This window comes from Larus michahellis, chromosome 2 (assembly GCF_964199755.1).
Source record: "Larus michahellis chromosome 2, bLarMic1.1, whole genome shotgun sequence".
Lineage (NCBI taxonomy): Eukaryota > Metazoa > Chordata > Aves > Charadriiformes > Laridae > Larus > Larus michahellis.
In genome coordinates this window covers 19,766,250-19,791,374 of record NC_133897.1, presented here as the reverse complement: position 1 = coordinate 19,791,374, position 25,125 = coordinate 19,766,250, and the positions used below count along the sequence as shown (strand labels likewise).

Sequence of the window (25,125 nt, the reverse complement as noted above, 5' to 3'; positions counted from 1 at the left end):
CGGGACTCCCATTGATCTGCATATATGTGAAGTTTTCTTATCTGAAAGATGTCTGCCTTCATCAGGGCTGAAATGTTCAGATATGTTGTTTTCCCTGAAACATGTACCAGTGAAAGGGCTAGATTTTAGATTTGTGGTGCCAATTTTTCACAAAAATAGACAAAGGGCTAGAACGTGCCCTCCTATAATACCCACATACAGAAACTAAGGGAAATGAAATCAGTGAGGAATTTCTCCCATATTATTTCTCCCACAGAATTTTGCCCCTTACTGTTTCATCAGGGGGGTGAGGTTACCCCTCTGCAAGGAAGATTTTGAGGAACTGTCCCAGACTTAGTCCCCAGGAATGCACTCGGAGCCCAAGAAACCACCATGCCTTGAGACCAGCCACATGGAGCCCATATGCTCCTGTCAGACCCGATGCACGCTGGAGGCAGCTCTATCGGAGCCATACAATCAGGAACTCCCTGTGTTTGTGATGATGCCATATCTGATCCCTTCCTTCCTGGATATAAATAGTTTCATTCTGAAGAAGAGCCAGTGAGATATTTATCATAATTTCATGTTGCTATTTTTAAAAAATAGATACACAGTTTTGTCATGCATAACTTCCAACAGGAAATAGTTTCAGTTTGTGGCAACATAACTCTTACTGACCAATAGAGCATTCATACCCCATTTAGCAGGTGTTTTGTGATGGTTACCCAATTAACATGCACCATTTGAAAATGCCAGCTTGATAAAATAATTATGAAGTACTAGAAGCATTTTGATGATTTTCTTATTATTTCATTGGTTATCAGTAACAGACCAGTGAATTTAGACAACGCTTCAACTGCTAATGCTACCTTTTAGCTTGTGGACAGACTTGCCTCTGTTTATATCTAGTATCTTTTATGAAGGAACAATTCCATCAGAACAATTGAGTTTACTCACCTTTTTGCTTTAGTTATACTGATGGTATAGTTGATTCATGAACATGACACCTTCAGTTATTGGCATTTCTTCAAAATCTAAATACAGAGTTATTCTTACATTCTTTGGATTCTGTAAATTTATTTTGTCAGACTTCCCAGAGAGAGTTAAAGGGTAAGAATGTTATCCTTCTGTGTGTATTTTCAATGGTTTTCATTACAATATGTTTTTTCCATAATCAAGAAGTGTTGGTAGGTTGCGTGGAATACACACCAAAGTAGAGGGAAGGAGTTATAACCTCCACATAGGGTGACAGAAGCTATTCACATGTATCAGAGGGGAGCATCCTCTGCTGCTGTCAGATACTATGATGTCACAACAGCTGCTGGTGGTAATGATTGATACCATACAGAAAAAGCTGTGTTCTGAAGCAAAGGTTAAGCAGCAGGAAAGAAAAACAATTTTTCTTTTTAGGCAAATACTTGCAGTATAATGTGATGATATAATTCCTGCCTAGGTCTTGACTCACATGCTATGTGGGATATTGCTTTCATTCTGACGCTACACACATAATAGCAATCGAAACACATTTTTCTACTTTGGTTGGAGATTTACTATAGTATTACAGAATTATTTGTACATAAACACAGCAAGCTACATGTAGTATATGAATTGTGTGAAGTCTATATTATTATGGGCTTCCACTATAAAAATTGGTTTTGGTAATAAAAAAGAGAGTACACAGAAGCCAAGCTGCTTAGAAATACAATTGCTCAAGCTTTCAAGTAAAGCACAACAGCTCTTTAATAACTAGTCCAGAAACCATCCCACCCTGAAGTTATGTTTACCGAGCTGTCTTCAGCAGCCAGTTATTTCACTTTGTTTTGGCTATGCAAGGAAAGAAGTGCTCGAAACATATGAAACAGTATTTTTCATGCTTTTTGTATGACATTTATAGAAATCTAAGTAGTTAATAAAAATTACACAGAATAATAGATTAAATTAATGGTTTTATACTCAAAGTTTAATTAAGAATTTTATTTCAAAACAGATGACGGCTATATGTAACAACTTTTCTAAGAAGCTATGTACTTATATTAGTTAAATATTTCCTTCAGAATAGTTGGTGGTGTCAATTTCTTCTGAGAATTTAGGGGGGTGGTTCTTGGAGATGTAGGGATAGAAAAAAAGAAAAGGAGGAGAGAGGCAATATCTGAAAAACAGTCCTTACTCATTTGCAATGTAGATAACTTTGTGCTTCTCAATTACTTCTATGTCATGCTCCAGTTGTTTCATCTGCAATTCCAGCTTTTCTTTATATAACTTCTTGGGTATGGTGTCTATTTCTACCGAAAGACGCTGAAAGTCACGATACACTTCCTCCCAGTTCTTCTTCAGCCCCTAGTGCCATTACATGAAAAGCAAATATATGAGAAAAACTTACTTCAGTTAAGAATAATTTGCACATAAAGTACTTAGGGGTTTTGGTTAATATTGCATTTGATAAGTGTCACTGCAATGTTAAAATAATAATTAAATATATGGATAATGTTTAAACATCGTATAGGACTAAATTGATTAAATGCTTCAAAGTCTAATTAGTTGCAACAGAAATAATTTTGACTCATCCTGATGCAGTATAAAGAGTGGTCTTTAAAAAACTTGGTGCCTTGGAGAGAAAAAATTACCGTCTTTAAGAGGCAACAAAATAGTAATTAAATTAGCCAATGAAGGACGAGCCACAGAAATGCTAAACTGAAAAAATTATGTCAATCATAGCCTACCAGGAACTCAAGGAAGCCTGTACACTTCATTTCCACTCCTCAGTACCTTCAAGAAAAACTGCGTAAGGTAAATAAAGAGTGACTCTTCCTTATTCTATATAAGAGACTTTCTATGCTTTCAGTGATCTACAAATAGGCAACTTTCATTGCTCCATTGTATCTAATTCTAGTATGCTCACTGAGGAACTACTAGGATTCATAAAAGCTGCCTCAAAACTCATATCACTCAGCCTTCTTTTGTCCAAAATGCAACAGGAAATGTCTTACAAACTGCACTACGGAAATCCCTTCCCCATAAACTACCTGGCTACCACAGATATCGCCATGTCACACACAGTGGTGTTACCTACCTTAAGTAATCACAAGAGTACCAATACTTGGAACTTCAGCCAAAATTCAATGGCAGTCTCAGATCATCTCACCACCAGCTTCATGTTTGGTAATTGAGACTTTGCTCAGACCATGGAGACCAAACTGTTCTTTAAACATATTTTAACTACTTGAACTACTTGGAAGAAATTCTGAATAACTGCATTCCCTTCCTAATCTACATTTACGGTAACATCTATAGGCAACTTATTTATCATGTGGTCTAAAATCCCTAGCTGTCACTGACCCTATCAACAATAATTTCAATAACTGCCACCTCTCTTGAATGCTGCTATGCAAAGAATTACCTTACTAGACAAAGTGAACCATATCTTCCATATCATAAAAGCCCAAGACTAGAACCCTGCCTCAAAAAACTCTTTGCAATTATCTGAAATGTACTGATAAACCTGCTAATTCAACGTTAGAGACAAATTTTTATCCACCAATATATGTTGAATGGAACCAGACTGTGGTAGAAAAATCCTTTACATCCTCACAATTACTGCAACAACTGCTCTTACTTTCTCTCCTCAAGAGGATAATAAAAATCTAAACATCCTATACATGCATGTATGAGGATTTAGTAGAGTTTATTCAGTGCACCAAATGTCCTCATGAAAACTATATGGGTGAACTTAATAATCACACCTGCTACAAGAAACTCATGCAGCAATCAGTAAATAATACAATATGGCTATCAGTGAGAAAACACTTTTCCAAAATGTTTCCGGCTCTCAGTTCTGTTTCCTTAGGGGAGACCACAAAGTATCTTAAAAAATGAAGAACTGAAGTAACTCTCTTGGGAACTAAAGTTTTCAGTTCTCCTCCATAACTAAAATTGGATTAATCTGACATACTAATTTTATGGCACATTGTGATTTCCAACCTCATGTCCTTCTTCTCCACTATTGTCAAGCACCTTTTCTCCCAGACTGACACACTTTTTAATATGAACTAATATTTTACTGATTCAAAGCAGTGTATTCATTGCATAGCAATTCGTGCTTTTTGCATATTCATATTAAGCAACTAAGTGTTGTCCATAAAGGTTATTCCAACAATCTTCATATACAAATATCTACACAAATTCAAAAACCCTACCTCAACATGTGAAACAAAGAGCAACAAGCTTATTTATTTACTGTCTTGTAATGCTACTTGTCTTTGCAATCCAAGGCTGTAAAGTACTTAAATAAAGCTCTACCAGGCGTCAGGTATAGTTCACAAATATATAGTCATGAAAATAAATGCAGTATTTCCAAAACTTTTATAGAATAGTCATTCGTAGCTTCTTTCAAATAATTCTTCTTTGTGTACATTAGTAAAAAATGATTTGGAAATCATTGAAAACAATGAGTTTTAAAACACGTTAGAGCATGCACTCATCACAATTTACTCTATCCCTACAGAATGGAGAGATCAAAAGCAGATCGTGACTCCCTGTGTAAAAATCTCCCCCACAGCAATGTAATATGCTGAGCCCTATTGCTATGGGCTAGATCACAAACTGAGAGGGTATCTAACTCTATATAAGGAATTCTAATACATGTCGGATCAGTGAGAAATATGTACTGCATTTATCAACATACTCTTTTATTCTCATAAAATCCCAACCAAAGTAAGCCTAAAGGAGAAAGTTAAAAAAAAATGTTGGCACAAATTATTTCCCTTTATTTTTGTAAGTTCATGAGGCTTGATTTTGTTCGCAGACATCTATTGCCACATATTCTTTCAAATCAGTTAGCATGCATGTGTTCACTAGCAATGTTAATTATTTTAAAAGGCAGGAATTCCCATATGTCTGCAGCTGAGCACTGGGTAGAAGCCATATACCCTGGGGACACTAATTCCTCCTGACAATACAACTGTATGAGTAAATTGGCCCATGAAAGAGCAAACTTTTAAAAAAAAAATAAAAGAAAATATTGAGTCAACAAAAATAATCTTAAAACTTTTTAATTAAAAAAATATTTCAGTGTGCTCTTGTATTTTAAAAATACAGAACATAATTTTAATCAAACTAAATGCAGAATTGTGAGCAGCTGAAGTCACATGCCTTTTTGCACATATCTTTTTGCTGCATAGATAACTTGCTGGACCATCAGCTTGTCCCATGCCTTTCCCACCATAAAAATATCTTAATCTTCACTTTTGCTATTATGTTCTTTATATGGCTGTCAATGCAATACCCTCTCCTCTCCCATACTCATTCCTAGCTTGCTGCATAGGCAAGAGACACACCATTGTGCTAGCTATTTTGGATCTTGCTGATTAACCAGTTAATCTTTGCAAGTGAGTTAGACACTGTGTTTTCTCTCTAGATATTCTGCTGGCTTTTTGGTAGGAATTTAGCGTCTTTGAGATGTCCATCCATCTGCTAATTTGTTTCAGGGGGCTGCTAAGATCAAGTTATTAAGGAACAGGCTGATAAACAGATATCACTGTAATGTAAGCCTCATTTTCATAGGAGTTTTGGCTAAAATGTGGTCATGAGAAATTACAGTTCAAGGATTGGATGTACTTTTAAAATGTCTTTTTTCCACTTCTTTTATGGTATTATTTCTCTTTAGAAAATCTTGTGCAATAAAAACTGTATTAAAGACAGGATCCGAAAGAGCTTGACAAAATATAATTTTTTCCAGTCATAGTTCTACGAATATATTGCAATTTAACTCTGGTTTGCCACATTTTAAAGCATGGCCTTATGCTTTAGTCAGTGAGGTCACAATGTGAAGATAGAAACTGCCAATAAAAGTGGCAATATTATGCATCAGGAAAAAAAACCCCAAACCAATTTGTATTTTTCCATGATTCAGAAGTGGAGAGTCAGAACTGTCACTAAATCCATATAAATAATTTTCTGCATTTCTTTGAAGTTTCACTGAAATTCCAAGTCATTAAGGGGGATAGGAATCTAACAGAATTGAAGTATTGTAAAACTGGACTGAAACTGTAGCTAGACCAGCTCCCTTCAGTTCAGTTTACAATTGTTCTACAGCTCCATCTAGTGAAAAAGTAGTAAAAAATCTAGTATACTTTTATTATTTATATGGACTTACACTACCTTATTAATCTTTTGTACATGTTACTAATTACACTAAATCTAAATATGCACCTGCAGAAGACTTCTCCTTTCTTCATCAGATAGCCGTTTCATAGCTCTTTTCTTGAGATGCTCCAATATACTGTCCTCATATTCTTTCTGAGCTCTCTTCACTTCTTCATTTCTCCGTGTTATATATTTTGGTGTAACACCGTAATCCTAGAAGGGTAAGGAAGAAGTTTCTTATACGTGCTTTTAAGAAGGAAACAAAGACATACCCGTCATCCATAGTATATTATATTCGCAAAGACAGCTTGAAAATGGAATTTTGTGCCAGTGAGCAATAAAATCTTAAATCACTGTGTCCTTAGAAGTATCAAACATGATTGTAGCCTGAGCAAAACGTATACACAATTCCCTTCAATTTCCTTTTGCAACCTTGGAAGACAACAGAATCCAGAAACCAAAATGTCTATTTATAAGAACTGATGGTCGAGTGAGGTGTTTGAAACCTCTTAATGATAGCAAGCTATTTTAAATTTTTATATGATGTCAGATTCTATGTTCTGAAACACATTCCTTAGATACTTTCTTTAAAAGGTCTTCCTGTATCCTGATTTTTGCTGAGCATTGCATGCCACAGAGGAGAGTGAATAGTGTCAACACATACACAAAAATTGGACCAGTTAGGAATGATAAACTATCCTATACTGGATGTGGCAGAACTGTATTTCTGGGAGGAAAAATAATTTCTGACTATCCCAAATGTATTTGGGGGAACACATCTATTTTGCCTTATCCTTTGTAAAATGAAACCTCTCTAGCTCTGCCAGAAGGTACCAGAGTCTTCCTTCTCTCTACCAAATGCTAAATGATTCACAAATCTTTTAGCATTGGTAGCACTATGACTAGCACTATTTATATATACGTTTAGCCATGCAAAGGTACTGCAAGGGCTGCAGGTTCACTTTTTCGCATTTTCTCTGTCATGAGTTAAGTCATTATGCCTCTCTGCATAATGGTCTGCCATGAGTTACCTGTTTAGATAAGCCAGGCTCCTGATACATCTTGTTTTCCTGAGTAGTGGAATGGACTGTTCTTGTGCTTGGAGGAGGTTGTCCTTAAAGGCATGTCAGCTCTCTCAAGCTCTTTTGCTTATCAGAGTTGTCTTCCACAGGGTCCTACCTACTAGTTCCTTGAATAAGCTGATGTTTGCTCTCCTGAAGTACTGGGTCTGCACACCACTACCTGCCTTCCTGAGGAAGGGATCTTTAACTACTTCATGGCCTGTGCAACCAAGACTACTATTGATTATCACACCTCTGACCAGTTCTTTCTCATTTGTAAGTAGCAGAACCAGAAGAGCATGACCACTAGTTGGCTTGTCCACCATCTGTGTTAAGAAGCTGCTGCTGACACGCTCCAGGAAACTTTTTGGATTGCTTCCATCCCATTGTGTTGTCAAACATGCTTTTGACACTTACTGGCCTTTCCTCTGATCCTGACCCACAAGCTCAATCAGCCTGTTGCCAATGCTACACAAGAGCTCCATACATTTCAATAGCTCCTTCATCCAAAGGGCAACCCCTTCTCTTCTTCCCTGCCTGTCTTTCCTAAAGAGACAACATTCATTCACCACAGAACTCCATTTGTCTCCCTATTAGATACCCTGTGGGTTTCCAATGCAACACAAATGTCATTGCTTTAGGAGCATCATTCTGCCAATTTTTTGACGACAGCATAGGCAAGTGAATATAGAGCAAAGACAAGGCACAACTCTACTGCCAGTGATTTCTCCTTGATAAATTTCAAAGGACTACCACAAGCAACAGTGGTATCTAAACATCTCAAAAAGTATGTCGTGGTTTAGCCTCAGATGGCAACAAAGAACCACGTGCCGCTCGCACGTGCCTTCCTAATACAGGAAGGATCGTAAGAAAAGGCAAGACTCTTGGGTTGGGACAAAGGCAGTTTAACAGAACAGCAAAGGGAACAGGCAAACAACAACAACAACACGGATAGGGGAATATACAAACGCGATTACGGAACCGCCGCTCCCCGCCACTCGCCGACGGGCCAGACCCGGGACGCCCCAGCCCGCTTTTAAGCAGCAACTTCCTGCCCCCTCCCCCGGCAGCTCAGGGTGGGCGTGGCTCACATGGCATGGAATACCAGGAAAAGTTAACCCTATCCCCACCGGAACCAGGACAAAGTATCACAAAGATTTCATAGGAGAATGCAATAGAGAACTTAAAATAGGTATTGCTACTAGTATTGGCACTATAATTTAATAAAACTTACCTTTTTTTTAATATATTTTGGAACAAGGCCTGAAGTTTCAAGCAGATATTTATCTCCCTGTCTTCTATCAACATAAATAGGTTGAGGCTTTTTAGGCAATACCGTGATAGCAGCAACTGCATTTGTATTTATAAAATTCTTTTTACTCTGAATTCCCATAACTGGGTGATCTGTCCTCCGTGGCACTGATAACGCAGGCAGTTTCTTACTATCCTGTTCTTTTTTTCCTGTGAATTGAGCATGTAAACATTCTCAGCAATAACCATGAAGAGCTTTGCAATTTGATGTTATCACATTTTTCAAAAGGGAAAAATTATGTACAAAATTACACAAAAATAGAAGCCAACTGCATCTACAATGAAAGAATTGACTGGGAATGTACTATAATGAAAATGATTATGCTTATTTAGCATAACAGAAGTTCCATAACCTAGGAAATACTATGTTGCTTTAGATGGGTTTGCCATATAAAAAGCCACTCATTTCCTCTTAACTGCAGTAATACGGGACTTCTTTCAAATGCAATCAAAACTTCATTTACTACAGATGCTTGTTGTCAAGGTCCTTAGGCTTTAATGGCCCTGCGCAGCCTCACCTGGGGCATCCACCCCACACCCTTAGGCTCGGTAACCCCATTTCAGCTCAGCCCTGGGCTGTCGGTGGCTGTCTTAGCCATGCCTGCCCCTAGTCCTGTTCCTCAAGAGCTGTGTGGAACCAGTGGATGGGCTTGGCCCATTATCCCATCTTTCATGATGGTCACTAGGCTACTGATAGGACACGTTTTCATCACCACCTGTTCTGCTTGCCTGCCTTTGGTGTGGTGGGACTGCACTCTGCTGGTGAGGTTGTTGCCCAGCCTGCATTGGGAGTGCCCTCAATTTCTGCCTCACCTACCCTTAGGGAAAAGCCCCGCTCTTGCTGCTCCCTAACACTCATAAACATCTTCTCATGATCCTTTCTCCAGACACTATAGAAACTCTTCCTTTTTAGTGTAATCTTTGCTCCAAGGCACCAACAGAAAGTCAGTCATCTCCTGAGTAGTCTGGCTTCAGGTGAGTGATGAAAGACAGTTCATCTCCCACCATATTTCCCACTAAATATAATTCAAACTCACAGTCATTATCAGAGATAATGATTTGATTCAGGTTGTCTGAGTTCATGTTCTTCTTTGGCAGAAAATAAGTGTAAAGTCACATGTGACAGAGCTCATTCCTACAACACCTGGTTTCCTGATACTGACACCATGAACGAGTGCTTTCCTGGGTTTTGGTTTACAACCTGATAGCTTGCCATAACTTAGTACTGTAGGACACACAGACTTAAATGTCTGTTTCTCTTAGGATGTCCTTTTGGAAACAATATCTCTGCAGCTTCTCAGTGAGCCCTGGCTCACCCTTATCTGCAGTACACTGGTGTACACTTGCTGTTTTGGGAGCCCTCACTTCTTCTGGAGCCAGCAACCGAGCTTGGTTAAAATGAATGCCAGAGTCCAGTAACACAATAAGATTCAGCTGAAGGTTAAGAAACACATCTTTTTGTAAGGAAGTGGTGAGTAATCAGACTCTAAAAGAATGACACTATTCCATACTTGAGGGAAAAAATTTCAGTCTTTCTGTTCTGTCCTTGCAATCTAATTTTTAAATAGTTGGATCAAACCCAGTTTTGAAGGTGGCACAGATACCACAAACACAATGCCAGAATTCCATTTAGACAACTGATAACTGTAGTTAAATTCCAAATGATGAAAGTGCCACGCTTTAAAAGAGGTGATTAAGCAGTGTAACTTCTCTGAGGTAAGGATGTAATTCCATCCAACACAGGTACAATAACTTTCTGAGTTAATGATACAGTTCCTTCTCAAGATCTGTTAGGATCTAATCATGGCAATGAAATTACTAGTCTGGATCGAAGCTATGATGTACCATAGGCTCCGGTACATTGACTCCAAATGCAAACACCAAAGCACATATTGCTGTTATGAAGCCCTGAATCAACAAGTTGAACTAGAAATATTGTGAGCTGCTTGTCTGAGAAAAATGAGTCAGAGTGCTGTATCTCAATATATAGCAAATTTGAAGTAGATAACAGTAATTTTATAATACAAGTATTTAAAAGGGATCTTACAGACTACTCCAAATTATTTGTGAATCAACCTTCTTTCCTATGCCCATCTAAGCCACCAGTGTGGTAATTTAACAAGGTCTGGAGCTTGGAAGCATTCATGTTCAGATGTCAAGCAGTATTACATTCCAGTATACTGAATGCTATTCAGATTTCCTGAAAAAGTGAAGGCTTTATTCGAAAATGACCCAGGATGCCTACAGGACCTCTGGGATCAAAGCTTACTTTAAGGTTCTAATAATCCATATTGCCTGAGGCATTAAGCCTTCAAAGCCTCCTGGGACAGCTTGTATTTGCAGTGCTAAAGCCATTTGCATGTGCCACGCAAATTTGGGTGTTAGACTCCTACCTTCTCTTAGACAGCTTTTTTTTTTTTAAACTGTACGTTAAGCTTTTCTATTTTACCAGGCTAAAAACAATTTCAAGCTCAAACTTTAGAACTCAATTACCAATTCTGACAGCAGCGTACTTAGAACTCCAGCAGCACTAAGAAGGTCACTTCACCTTTGCAGAGCCAGCCATGAGGCTGAACATTAGAACTGTCAACTCCTTATACCCAGAATTATGGTTTGTGCCCAAAGATAGGATGCATTTTGCAACAAAATATTCCAAATTTCTTATTTATGTGACATGCAGCTCTCAAAAAAATCCTATGCTTTGAACACTGCTAGCCAATTTAATGCTATGGGATTAAGAGCCAACAATGAGTGCTGAAGAGAAAAGCTGCATGTTGCTTATAACATCAAGAAAGGCACACATACATTTCTCATATCTCTTCAAGCATTAAAAACAATTAGTTCACTTTTAATACCCCCATTCATATTATTTACTTTAATATTAATGATCAGTTGCAGAAAAGAATGGTGTACAACTCTAAACTATATAATTACAAATTGAAATATCAGTAGGATAGGACATACCATCGACACATCTTCAACATCTGAATAGCTGCAGCCAAAACAGAGATAATTTTTCTTTATATTTCAGCTGGGTTTGTACCACATGACAGTAAATACTTACTGTATTTTCTAATCACATATAGAATCTCCTTGTTGCTTGTTTCAGTATTTTATGCAATAAATAAGAAACGTTTTCTTAAAATAGAGAAATAATTTTGGTATCATAGACACTATAGAAGGAACAATGGAAACTGCCTCAGCATACAAAAATGACTAAATTTTTTAAAAATGTGATTCTCCATAACTGTTATTTTCAACATTAATATAAATTTTAAAATTAAAAAAAATACAGCAGATTTCATAAATGTCATGTCTACACTTACTTGCTGGTAGCTTGGGTTCCTTTGAATGTTTCTGCAGGAATTTTTTTGGAGATGGCACTGCAACTTTTGCTGGTCCCATAGTTTTCCACTGAGCTTTATTTTTCTCTGCTTCACATTTCACGGCTGGTCTAAATGTGGATATATACCTTAGACATTAAAAAATAGCCATAAAGAAGATAAATATCAGAAAATTATTATAAATACTTCTTCAAAGAATATACATTTTTTGCAGTAGTTCATGCCAAAAGCCTAAGCTATTTTGTTTTGTAATCTCTCCCAAATAAGGGCTGTAATTCATACAAACTCCATACTAAGGCTAAGCCCAGCACTGCACTGACAAGTGGTTTTTCTGATTCTCAAGTTAGCTTGCTTTTTCCTTCTTCTCTTGTGTCTCCAAGGTCAGTACTATCACGCTTTGGGAAATGGTTCCTGTACGCACTGTTTATATAAATACTGAACATAGACATTTTGAAACTCAATAAACCCTAAATTTTGGAAATAAACAGCTTTGAGTATTGCTTGCATGAGTTCATTACTTCTATGAGGTTGTGTGTTACACACTTTGGTCTTTATTTTTTAATTAACTCGTTTTGAAAAATTTTTTTAATGTGTCTATTTGTTGTGTTCAAAAATGCATCCAAACTATGCAGCTGTTGTGCATCTACAGGAAAATAGTAATCATGAACTTACTTTACCAGGTTTTCAATATTTGAAAGTTTGTAGTGTGACAAGGATGCAAATGTGCTGGCTGTGTCAGAAGCCATTTTGTAGGGCCTTACACAGCAACCAAACACATTTAAGGAAAAGCTCAGTTGGCTTAAAAAAAGATAAGATCTATATTGATTATGAGAACAGTCACTGCTTCATCCTATGGGATGAAACATATTTTAGAGGTATGTAAAACCTCATGCTTCAGAAAACATGTCAACTGTAGTCGAGGGTTGGACAGAATGTCCTCGATCATCAGTTTGTCTTATTACTGTCCATTGTATCATTGTCACAGTGGCCCTGTTCGATCATCTGTTACAGACCGTTATAAGAGATTAGATGAGACGGATGACTGCTCTGAAATAGCACAGTACACTGTATATTTCTTACATTCCACAGATCAAATTATGACCCTAAACTATTGTAATCAGTGCTGGTTTTGGCACTAACTGAAACAGCCGATGTGAAAATCAGTAAGAGCTCAGACACAAAAAGCTGTATGTACATGGTATGCAAACACTGCTGTTTTGGTGTAATGTTGCATATGGCACTGTAACTTCTGCTTTAATCAAAACTATGTAAACACGTTCTCCAAAAAAAGACAAATGCTGATCATTAGCTGATTAGGAGAGCCTTGCCTCTATCTGGAGGACTGAGCTGTCACAGATGTTTTCCTGAGGGAGCAGAACTCCCTGCTCCTGAAGGTAAGGCTACCTCATTGTACCTTTTAAATCTGTCCATCTTTAGGAATCATGTCATATTAATTTATGGTAGACAAAAGCTGATGAACAGTTGTACTCTTCTTTCACAGAAAAAAATGTGTTTATGAAAAAACTATACACCATGTTTTCAGGTAAGGAAAAAAAGAACAGAAAAATTAGACACAATGCAACGTATTTTATGGAGATACTGAAATATGAAATGATGTAATGCTGGGCCAGTGAATGGGATTCATAGTAGCAACACTGATAAAAGCTTTTGTATGTCAGCTGCAAATGTCTGATAATGTATTTGTACTTGATCATAACACTAGAATATGGAAGAGGACTTCATTAAAAATGTGGAGTTATTTTGTCTTCTGGAGATTTGGTCTCCAAAATCAGAAAGAAGATTATGTACATAAGATTATATATTATTCCAGAAATACCTCTAATTATAAGGAACAAGGTTTTATTTATTTTTTTCTGTTATTTTTTAATTCATGGCAAACAGCTATAGACATAGGCACAAGCATTGATAAATAATTGCGTTCCTCACCATTTGCTAGGAGTGGCATTGTAGCCACACAGTAGAGAAAGGCAATGACTTTATGGGGAGTTTGACCTAGTAGGGTTCACACAGTCTTCGAATGAGAAAGTGAATGAGTAGGTATTGAGTTTATTGCATGTTGGCATAAGGTAAAAATGTCTTTTGTAGACATCTAGAGGCATTCCTTTGGACAAATTGTTCAAATTTTTGGCAGTTGTACCTTTTCAGTGACTTTTCAGGCCAAGAAAGTGGCTAAATGCTGTCATACATCAATAACAATAGGGTTAGAGAGGGCTGCAAGGAAGAAAACATGGTTATGGGGGACTTGAGAATCTTAATCCATTTGTCACGTGGCAAGGGGTAGAAAAGACAACGCATATGTAAGAAGACAGTTACTATTCCTTAGGTGTTATCTTGGGACATCGAAGTTGGGGAAAATGAGGATGCTTGCCTTGGTTTCATGAGTAGTACCTGGTCAGTTGAGAGTGAAGTATGTATGATCTCATTTGAAAAAAAAAAAGACCCTAGATTTTGTATGCATTAGTTAGAACTGGTCAGATCATGCTACTAACCAAGTTCAACACTGTTGTACCAGCTGGATATTTGGCACATTGCGAACCAAAGCAGGAAGTGGGGTGACAACAGACGGCAACGAGATCAGAAGGGGATTTAGTCAGATTGCATCCAACCTGAGGAATCCCTTGCCTAAACTGAACCTGATGGTCATGCAGTATCCAAATCCTTGAATGATATTAAGACAGAATGGATTTAGTGTGCTGTATGCCTTGCCATATTGTCATTTCACTTTCCTCTGTTGGTCAAAAGTATCTTCCATTCATACTGGAAACAAAAAAAGATGTAGTATCTATTTTTACATGGAAAAGGTTCAGAACTAGGAATCTCACCAATCTGAAACTTTTTACCCAAAAAGGGATAACTATCTTTGTTCTAAGGAGTGTCACTGATATTTTTACTCATTTTAAAGCTATTGAGTTATGACCTATGTTAACTTTTTACTGAAAATGCAAACTGTAACAGTTTTCTTTCATATAAAATAATAAGGAACTGAAAAACCAACATATGTTTGCATAATTATCAAATCAGAACTTTATAAAAACTCTCAAAGAAATTAATACCAGGGGGGCAAAAGGCATTTTTAATGTTTTTAAGGTAAGGGGTGAGAAAGAGAAGCAAAAGAAAAAATGTCAGAAGACACACCTGACACATGAAAAGAAGGGAAGTGTGGCACTGAGAAAAATGTAAAAAACCTCCAGCTAATCAGCTGCTCACTGAAAAATTGTTATAAGTGCAAATAACAGAAACGTCACGTAATTCCTCTGGGTGGAGAGAGTGTTTGTAAGTTCTTTGTCAATGAACATGCTGGCATTTAAGATACCAAACTGAATCATCAGCTCACGGAGCAGGCTGCAAACCCTCAGATGTTAGGTAGTGACTCATTAGGAGGAGCAATAACTACGCAAAAACTAGATGTTTTTTTTAATACCTGTTACCCGCAAGAGGCATTACCTTGCCAGAACCAGTCACCGTGTCAGCAAGCGGTGCTGTCACACCCACGTACCTGGGAGGTTTGACAGGCTGCTTCTCCTCCAGGGGGGGCAGGTTATGGATGCTCTCATGGGCGCGCTGCGCCGGCATCCTCCGGCCGAGGAGCCCTGGGGGCGGGGGAAGCCGCCCACCTCACTGAAGGGCCCTGGAGGCGGGGAAGCCGCCCACCTCGCTGCGGGAACCTCGCCTTTCCTCCCTCCTGGCCCTCGGCCCGCTCCAGCGAACGGCTGCGTCCGGCCACCCCCACAGGCCGCCGCCGCGGCAGGCCGGCACACTGTTGTCTCCGCGGTTACCAGGGGAACCCGTTGCTGGGTAACACCGCCATGAGGGGGCGGAGCCTACGGCCCCCGGCTCGGGCCAGGGCGCGGCAGCGCAGGCGCGGTGGAGCCACGCAGGGCGCGGAGCCGCGCAGGCGCACTTGGCGGCGGGCGGTTTGCCTGCGCTGTGTCGCGGCTGTGGGCGGAGTCGCGATAGGGGCGGGGCGGGCAGGTGGCCGCGCGTGCGCGGTGGGGAGGGCGGGGGTGGCGCGTGGGTCGCGCCGCGGCACCGGTGGCAGCTGTCCCCGCCCCCGCCGGTAGGTGCGCGCGCGGCGCCCGGGTGGAGCCTGAGGGCGAGGGGAACCGGTTCGAGCCGGTCTGAGGCGCGGGGACAAGGCAGGGCCGCCGCCGCCGTTCCTGAGGGGAGGCGGGAGTCTGGGTCTGCGTTGGCCGGGAGGGTGCGACCGACCCGGCTCTGTGGTGCCGCGTTGGCCCGGCCCGGCCCCCCCCACCTCCTCCCCCCCGCCCTTTGACACTTTCTGGGCGTCGAAACGGTGAGGCGGGAACCTCTGCAGGGTCGTGGTCTGTGGGATGATAGTGAGGAGGCTGAGGTTGAATGGTTTACTTTGGGATTTTTAAATTTTTCTCTGTCTGCATAAAAGCTCCGTGAAAAGTCAACTGGAAGTTGCCCTGTGTTAACAGTTTCGAAATATGGTAATTGTCAGCCTCGACCCACCTCGAGGTCTTTGACAGCTGCAAACTGCCACTGACTTGTTTGGGTGCTGAATTTTAAGCATAGGTTATGTTGTTGCAAGCTTTGTGTCTATACCACTATGAAAGTACAGTTTTCACCAGAACTGCTGTCATCCAGTGGTGGTTAAAGCTGCGGGTAATTGCTGATGATGCGGAGGTGGTGTCAGCAGTCTAAGCAAAGCGTCGAGCTGTATTGTCAAAACTTAAAATTTCATTGGAGGTATAGGGGTAAGCTCTGCTTCAAAAAAAAAACCAAAACCCAACCCCCACCTTTTTGGCATGGGGTTTATAACTAAAGTTGGATGGCTTGGTGTTCTAACTAGTCTGGTAAACTCTGCTAGTCGTAAAGTCTAATTTGAATTGTTTTTGCAGTAAAGTTTTGCCAGTTGAACAAGAAGCGATTTAAGAGAAACAGGTCGCATTCAGTGGTTGCAAGCTTGTTATGTGGGTGCCAAATTGGATTACACTGTAATAGGCTGAACTGAGTAGCTGCATAAAGGAATTCCTTGCAACTAAGTTGATTTCAAACAATACGCATGGCCTAGATTCATAAAGCAGTCCAGATGTTGCATCCAGCAGCTGTGTGGTGCATACCAAGTGACTGCACCCCAAATGAATCTGCAGTGCAACTCGACATGATAGGCAGGCCACTGTGCTTGGCCTGTACTCCCTTAGTTCACACATACCGCTTAAAGTGATTCTTATGTCCAAGAAATAAAATCACTAAAATATTGTCTCTAATTATTCTTTTTAATCCTGGATGTAACTTATTTACATCTGGAAGTTTAACACAAAGATCTCTTTCTGGCCCTCTAGTGAATATATACTTACAGAGCTAGAATGCGTTACTGTTGCAGTACAGCTGTATAGTGATTCTGAATATTACAATTAGTCCTTGCAGATTGTTTTTTCTTTTTAATAACTACTACAAAAAACTTATAATGCATCTACACAGGGTGATTCCCTTATACTTTACAAGGATTGAGAAAAAAAGCTATGCAGTAGGATATGCCCATCTTCACTCTGATCTATGCCTTGTAATTACAGCGTGTTCATCATGTCACAGCACTGGGTGCAGACACAGAGACTTAACTGTTTGCAAGCTCATCTCTCCACGCAGAAGTGAGCAAATGCAAAGCTGTAAATTATTAGAAGTACTGTGACTTTGTAACGTACACTAATAGTTTGGTAAAGGAAGTAGAGTGCAAAGACAGATTGAGGAACATAGAGCAGTATCTAGAGCAAGGAGCATCTGGAAGAGTCTTTGTTTTTGTAGGTTGCTCTTACAAAACTTGAGCTTCTGTGTCATTTTTGAAGTTTGTGACCTGTGTCTCTGAAGTCATTTGATATTATGCACTCCCTTGGGGAACAGCAGGGTCTTTAAAGGACTGGTGTGACAACTGTAAACACAGGTTAATCACGAGTAGGTCTTTGGAAGATGATGCAGTTCCTGTTTGGTGCTCAACTGCCTTCTACTGCAATTCCAGGCTGCCTTCTGCTTTCCACAGTGATAAAAAGGCTGTTGCATTGGAGAGCATCTGGAGAAAGGGCACTGAACAATTGAAGGATTTGGAAACTTACTCTATAGTGAATTCCTTTAATAGTTCTATTTAGTCTGTCTTGATTAATGTGGGGAAAGACTTTCTCATTAAAATTTTCTTCACTGGTAAAAGTAGTTAGTATATAAACGTAAATCTTTTAATAAACATGGCAAAGCAAATGCTGGGGTGCTAGCAGCTAGATTGAGTCTTTAAAATGTAGTTATTAGAAATCGCTGATTACCATTTTGGTTACGTGTTACAGTGCCAGGACAAAAAAAATAAATACAACCTGCAGCTTAGTCAGCCATCTCTTTATACTACATACTGTGGCAACTAAAAATAATAATTTCTAAAAAATGCTGATTTTATATATATGGCAAATATATATATATAAAAAATTATTTTTTTAGAATTTATGAGTAAGCACCAAGTTGTATATTTACATCAAAAATCTCACTAATTTCCTAAAAGGAAGTTCAGTGTTGCTTTCCTTTAAGCATTTTTAGTCATGAACAATGAATAAGTAACAACAGCAAAGTGATAGTTGTTTGCCTACGTAAAATGAAAAATGACTTTGTAGGGATTTTCTGTGTAAATTTGTGCTGATTTCTGCCATCTCCTTGTCCCTTCATTTTGAGAGTTCTTCCCCCTTTGCCCTAAATACGCACAAATCCTGTGCTGCAGTTTGTGCTGATACTGGTGTTGCTTTCTCTAAGCAAACAAAATACCATGTTGAGAGTCTCTTACTTAGAATCTTTGTTGGAGATCCAATTTTCCTAGTGATTTTTTTTTTTTTGAGGGTAGAGTGTCTTCATGACGTGTTTCTCTCTCTCTTACTTCACACAAACTATGCTTAATGCAGTTCTGTTATAGGAGTTCTTCTTAAATAGCTCGCTTCAGAAGAGAATTGGATGCAACTCTTCCAGCCTTGCTGTTGCACAGGTCTGTGAGTTTTCTGTGTATTTAAGTCAGTCTTGCATTTATTTTTTTCAGAAAGATGATATAAGAAATCAAAGGCATCTTGGGAAGCTGGGAAAATGCGTGTTTTGTTAACACTTTGACTACAAGAAGGTAATTCAGTTAATCTTCTTATTCGTACATGTGTACTTAAAAGTAAATCTACTAGAGAAAAAAACTAATTGGTTTTGAATTCCTATAAACAATATTATTTGCAAATAGTATTGTAGGGTTATGGTTGGATGTCTCTGTTTACCCTGAGGACATGGACTGTTTGAAGTTGGATATGTCAGTGGAAGTGAGCTGGAGCTATGCAGGAGAAGGGAATGAGTCTTATTCTGAAAAATACTTCCCTGGCACTGATGAAGTCATAACTGGATTTATGTTTGAATTCTTGTTGTTATGAATTTCATATCCTTTAGGTGTTTTTCCTAGATGCTTGCTGAAGGACTAATTAGTGTTTTTTTTTCTTTTTGAAACAGTTAAGTGGCTTGTCAAGTTGGCTTGGAAAAAAAAAAAAAGGCAACAAAACAACCCAGCAGATGAAGATGTTTCACATTGTTCAGTACCGGCCTTTAAGGCAAATAGCCCAAAACAGTCTTTCTAGCATGTGTTTAAAACTGATGCTTTCAAGACCTGCTGCATTTGCACAGATATGGAAGTCATGGTTCTCAAGCCATTCTCTTGTTGGAAACAAAAATATTATCTTGATGGGACCTCCGGGTGCTGGGAAAACAACAATCGGGAGAATAGTAGGTCAGAAACTAGATTGCCCTGTCATAGACATAGACGATGATGTCCTTGAAACAACCTGGAACATGAGTGTGTCAGAAAAACTGCAGGATGTTGGTAATGAGCAATTTTTAGAGGAGGAAGGAAAAGCCCTGTTGAAGTTTTCAGCATCTGGAAGTGTCATTTCCCTTACTGGGTCCAATCCAATGCATGCTGCTGGCATGCAGCATATGAAGAAAAATGGAATAGTTGTATATCTGGATGTGCCCACAGCAGTCATTATGAGCAGGCTGAAATCAATGAAAGTGGATCGCATCGTGGGACAGTCTCCTGGTATTTCTCTCAAGGACATACTTCAGTTCAGGAAGCAGTTCTACAAAAGGTGGTATGACATCCGTGTTCTTTGTGGAGGGGATATTGCACCAGAGGTTGTAGCAGAAAGGGTACTTGATGCTGTGAAGAGATACCAAAACTCAGAACTGGAAACTTTCATTTCAACTAGGTCTAGTAGGTCTGGAAGGAGTATGGAAAAAGACTCTCACAAATATTTCAGTGATGTTGTTACTGAGGGTTTAGCCCCTGATGGAGGACTCTTTGTTCCTGAGAGAGGACTTCCAGAATTCACTGCTGGAGAATGGCAAAGCCTTATAGAAGCAACTTACATTGAAAGAGCCCAGGTGATACTAGAAAGATGCATACATCCTGCTGATATTCCTGCTTCTAAGCTGGCAGAAATTATTGGAACTGCTTATGGAGAAAACTTTACTTGTTCTAAAATAGCCCCAGTTAGGCATCTGGTGGGCAATCAGTTTCTCCTTGAGTTATTTCATGGACCAACAGCATCATTTAAAGATTTTGCATTACAGATGGTGCCGCATATATTTGCATACTGCATTCCCAGAAGCTGCAATTACTTGGTTCTGGTAGCTACTTCTGGTGACACAGGGAGTGCTGTCCTAGATGGCTTTAGTCGTCTCCATGACACTGACAAACAGAGAATTGCTGTGATGAATTTTTTTCCTGAGGATGGAGTAAGCCCAATTCAAAAATCACAGATGATTGGCTGTCAGAAAGAAAATGCCTGGTCAGTAGGCGTCAAATCTGATTTTGATTTTTGCCAGACAGCTATAAAGCAAATCTTTACTAATTCTGATTATACTGGCTTTCTTACAGTAGAATATGGAACAGCTTTAGCTGCGGCAAACTCCATAAACTGGGCACGACTGCTTCCTCAGATAGTTTATCATGCCTCTGCATACCTTGATCTTGTTCATCAAGATATTATTCCTTTTGGAAGCCCTGTAGATGTTTGCATTCCTACAGGAAACTTTGGCAACATATTAGCTGCTTTGTATGCTAAAATGATGGGAATTCCTATTAGAAAATGTATTTGTGCTTCCAATGAAAACAATGTTTTGACTGACTTCATAAGAACAGGTGTTTATGATTTGAGGGGAAGAAAATTAATTCCCACTTTTTCACCAGCAGTAGATATTTTGAAGTCCTCCAATCTTGAGCGATACTTGCACCTGATTGCTAATGAGGATGGACAACTGGTGACACAATTATATAACCAGCTGGAAAATCAGGGCCACTTCCAGCTGCGGAAAGATCTACTTGAAAAGCTTCAGCAGGACTTGGTGGCTGGATGGTGCTCTGAGGAGGACTGTCTAGCTGCCATTCACTCTGTGTACAGTACTACAGGATATATTTTGGATACACACACAGCTGTTGCTAAAGTAGTTGCAGATAGATTACAAGATAGAACTTGCCCAATTATTATTTCATCCACAGCTCATTATTCTAAGTTTGCACCTGCTATCTTGAGGGCCTTGAGGATTGCAGAAATAAAACAGAATCCATTAAGTCAGCTTCACTTGCTGAGTTCTTACAGCCCTCTGCCTCCAGTCCACTGGGGCCTATTAGAGACCCTGAAAAGGAAAGGGAATGATGATCACCAAGTCTGTGCTGCTGATATGAGTATGCTGATGTCCCGTATAGAAACCTTAATTCAAAATCATTTTATGAAAGTTTTCTGAGCGACTGATCAGAGGTCCACTGTGTCAATTGAGATGCCTTCGTAACAGGCTGCATGCTTTAATAAAGTCATGATTCATCTGGCCTGTGTCCAGTCCACAGCATAATATCCACAGTTTTATACTCAATTATCAAGTTTTCAACAGTATTTGTAAGTAACGTGCGTGAGATTTCTAGTAGTGGTGAAAGGTTGTGAATTGAGAGTATAAAAGACTGGAATACTTTTTTGCAGGTCATAGATAGTAGAGACAGCAGTAGTGCCGCCTTTCCTCGGCGGTGCCATCTCCTTCACAAGCCTGAAGTGTTCCCCATGGAAGGAGGAAGATAATGAAGTCTGACCTTTCTGAAACTATTAGCTCTTGTTTTGCTGCAAGGATGATGTGATCATTTGGTCAGTGGGTGATTAGTTAAACTTTAACTCTCTTCACTTAGAGCACTGAAACATAATAAGACATTGTAATGATGTTAGTATGTTACTAATGAGGGTTGATTTCACTACAAAGATTCAAGTATACTTGTGTTGTTAATCATTGAACCATTCAATTTGGTGTTATCTTCTTGTATAATGTTTTTTATGTATTGTGAGGCCAGCATTTGTGTAAAAAATCCGGTTATTTTGTTTTTCAGGCGTTTTTTCCTCCTAGATATTTTCCTGTATAAAATAGAATCCTTAATTTGGTATTTTTAATAATTTTTGAAATGTGACTCTTCCTCCAGTGTGTTGTAGTCTTTTTCCTAGATGTTTTCTATTTAAACTTTCAACTTTAGAATCCTTTTTAAATGCTATAGAAGAATTTGCTAGTAGTAGCAGCAGTTTCCTTAAATATGAACCAGACCACCATTTATTTACATTTATTTCTTGCATTCTAACTTTTTAGAATATAAGGTTTATCTTAGAGGTCATATTGCTTTCTGGGTCTAATTACTTCTGTTTTCATGTTTTTCTTAAACTAATTTCCTTTACATTCTATTCTGTTCCTACTTTGCATGAATTAATATAAGAAAGAAGCTTCACAAAGTGCTTGGCATCTCATCAAGGAGAGTGAAAGATGAATCCCAGTGTCTGGAAAATGTGATAGCATCAGAGGTATTCATTATTTAACCTAAAATAGACCTATGTTAGCAATCTGTTTTTGCTAATGACAGGCTCTTTATTGTTTTTTTGCATCAGAAAAAAATAGAGCAGGTTGCCATAGGAAATCGTGTGATTATGGACAAATTTATTCTGCTAACTGTAATTATATTTGGCAAGGGAGCAAAATATAACTACATTTCACACTAAGAGAAATGGTGTGCAGTTACAGGTAAAGAGCTAAGAGTCATCAGATGTGAGGATGTATAGGTATGGGAGGTTGTGGTTCCCACCAAGATTCAAATAGGGAAAGTATTGGCAAGAGAGGTGGTAATTGGTAATATTTTTTCCCTCCTTGAGAGGCAACATCTCCTAGATGTCAGGACTTATTTGGAGCTTTGAACTGTTGCCATATCTCCCAGCTTCCTCTGTGTGTCTGCTTCTACGTTTTGCCACATTAGAGGTAAAGAAGACACCATCTAGCAAACTATTTTAAAAAATTTTTTCTTCTAGTGTAAGGTAAAAGACCCAAGCATGATGTGTGTTTGCCACAGTGAATACATTCTACAATAGAATTAAATGTAGGTGATGACAAAGGTGTAACACAATAGCATTTTTAGATTCTGCCATTCTTGGATGCCTTTTTAGGACCTTTCTAGTTCTTTTCTCCGCTCAGTCCTCATTCACTGTTTCTGCACCAACTTTGGAAAATAATATTTTTATTTTTGTTTTCACAGAATCATATAACAGCCCATGTTGTAAGGGATGTCAAAACATTTGGTCCAACCTTTTGTGTGATATTGAGCCTAGATGAGATTATCTAGCACCCTGCCCAGTCACATCTTAACAACCTCCAGCAATGGGGACTCTACCACATCCCTGGGGAGGTTATTCCAGCGATTGAGTGTTCTCACTCTGAAAAATTTCTTTCTTATATCCAGATGAAACTTCTCGTGCAATTCATACCTATTTACCCTTCTTGTCTTCATGTGACTCCTTGTGAAGAGAGAGCGTCCATCCTCTTCTGGCAACCATTTAAGTACTGGAAAACTGATGAGGTGCCCTCTGAGGCCTCCTCTCCTCCAGGGTGAAAAGACCTAACTCGCTCAGCCATTCCTCATTGGGCAGAGGAATTCTCATCATTTTCTACACACAATGTGAGAAAGACCATAAATATGTAATTAAAAAAAATAGTCTAAGTTCTGTAAGAAAAAGTTGCATAATCATATTGCCAAAGGAGAAGCATTATTTGTGTAGCTGGTACGTATGCATCCACCTTGTGTTTCTGTATGTTTCTGATTCTCGCAGTAGTTCCAAGTGGAAAAAAAATACATTGCTTTCTCTGGATGTGCTCAGTACAAAATCAGGATTCCAAATCTTAAAAAAAACCAAACAAAACAAAACAAAACAAAAAAAAAACAAAAACAAAAACCAAAAAAAACCCACAAAAAAATCCTAAACAAGCAAACAACCCCAAAGAAACCCAACTGCCTGGATTGAATTACTGGAATGGGAATTGGTTTCAGCATAAGGACTCTAGGGAAATCCTGCAGTACCTGGGTCTGTAGGGCTTAATGCCATTTGACATCATAGGGCAATTTGTCACACACTGTTACTTTATAGAAATGTCTACAAAGAAGAGCTTGTTTTCACAGAAAGTACCTAAAAGAAAAGCTGAGATTGTAAACAAGATCAGGTTGGAAGCCAACATCCTACCTTGAGTTATCTGATTATTAGATAAAAGAGTCAGAACTAAACTAACATAGAATTTATTTTGGTATGACGCTCAATATTTCAAAGTTCATGGCAGTAAGCTTGGTTTGAAGCAGGAAGTATTAGTAAAATTTGTAGTTACGATTTCCAGTTGATATGAATTGCATAAGTAAAAAAAAAAGAGCAGTAATACTTAGTTATGGGCTTTCAGTGTGGACTTAAGATGTATAAAGGCAGTGGTTAAAGAACATATATGGTATTAGTACATTTCTCAGAATGTCTAAAGGCTTTTACAATACAGTATTTACTCATTTCTAAAAAAAAAAATGAATTCATTTTTGGACTTTCTTATAACTTCAGTGAACTATTTTTGTGTGCCACATCTGCTTGTGGATTCTAGTTATGGGCACTGTAAAATGCCTGCAGTAGTGTTGTGATCCTGAATGTACACAGTATTTGTGACCAAGTGCTGGTGCCATGTTGTGGTAGCTGTAACGTGCAATCTTCTGGCTTGCCTTGTCCTGCTGGGCCTGGAGGGGTGAAACAGAAAATATGTCCAGTGTACTCGCTGTAGCTGGCTGCAGGGGGATAGGCTAGTGAGGGAAGCAATTCTTCCTCCTTCCCAGCCCAGGTTTTCTCAATGTCAGTCAGCAAAATACTGTGGTTCAGCAAACATTGTGCTGCTGTTATTGCACTTTTTTTTCCCCACTATCAGTATTATGA

General features: G+C 39.0%; 2 protein-coding genes across 7 annotated transcripts in view; one reads left to right on the top strand and one right to left on the bottom strand.

Annotated features, from left to right (window-relative positions):
• THNSL1 (threonine synthase like 1) overlaps positions 1 to 22,322 on the top strand; it is a 29,757-nt gene extending 7,435 nt beyond the window's left edge. The window contains exons 1-3 of one of the 6 annotated variants that reach the window (XM_074574439.1): positions 15,790 to 15,914; positions 18,754 to 18,833; positions 19,331 to 22,322. In XM_074574439.1, coding sequence (XP_074430540.1) covers positions 19,391 to 21,619 — 2,229 coding nt within the window. In that variant the 5' untranslated portion in view covers positions 15,790 to 15,914; positions 18,754 to 18,833; positions 19,331 to 19,390 and the 3' untranslated portion in view covers positions 21,620 to 22,322. Of the gene's footprint in view, positions 1 to 256; positions 1,040 to 15,789; positions 16,152 to 18,753; positions 18,834 to 18,884; positions 18,963 to 19,330 lie in introns of those variants that run through there. The other 5 variants (XM_074574437.1, XM_074574438.1, XM_074574436.1 and 2 more) reach the window with 5 other exon arrangements.
• Positions 1,002 to 15,673, bottom strand: ENKUR (enkurin, TRPC channel interacting protein). Its single transcript, XM_074574440.1, has 5 exons — positions 15,354 to 15,673; positions 11,819 to 11,964; positions 8,416 to 8,642; positions 6,187 to 6,333; positions 1,002 to 2,316 (listed from the first exon to the last, which is right to left on the bottom strand). The coding sequence occupies exons 1-5, from the start codon at positions 15,428 to 15,430 to the stop codon at positions 2,143 to 2,145; spliced, it is 771 nt and encodes a 256-aa protein (XP_074430541.1). The 5' UTR covers positions 15,431 to 15,673; the 3' UTR covers positions 1,002 to 2,142.
• Positions 22,323 to 25,125: the final 2,803 nt, after the last annotated feature.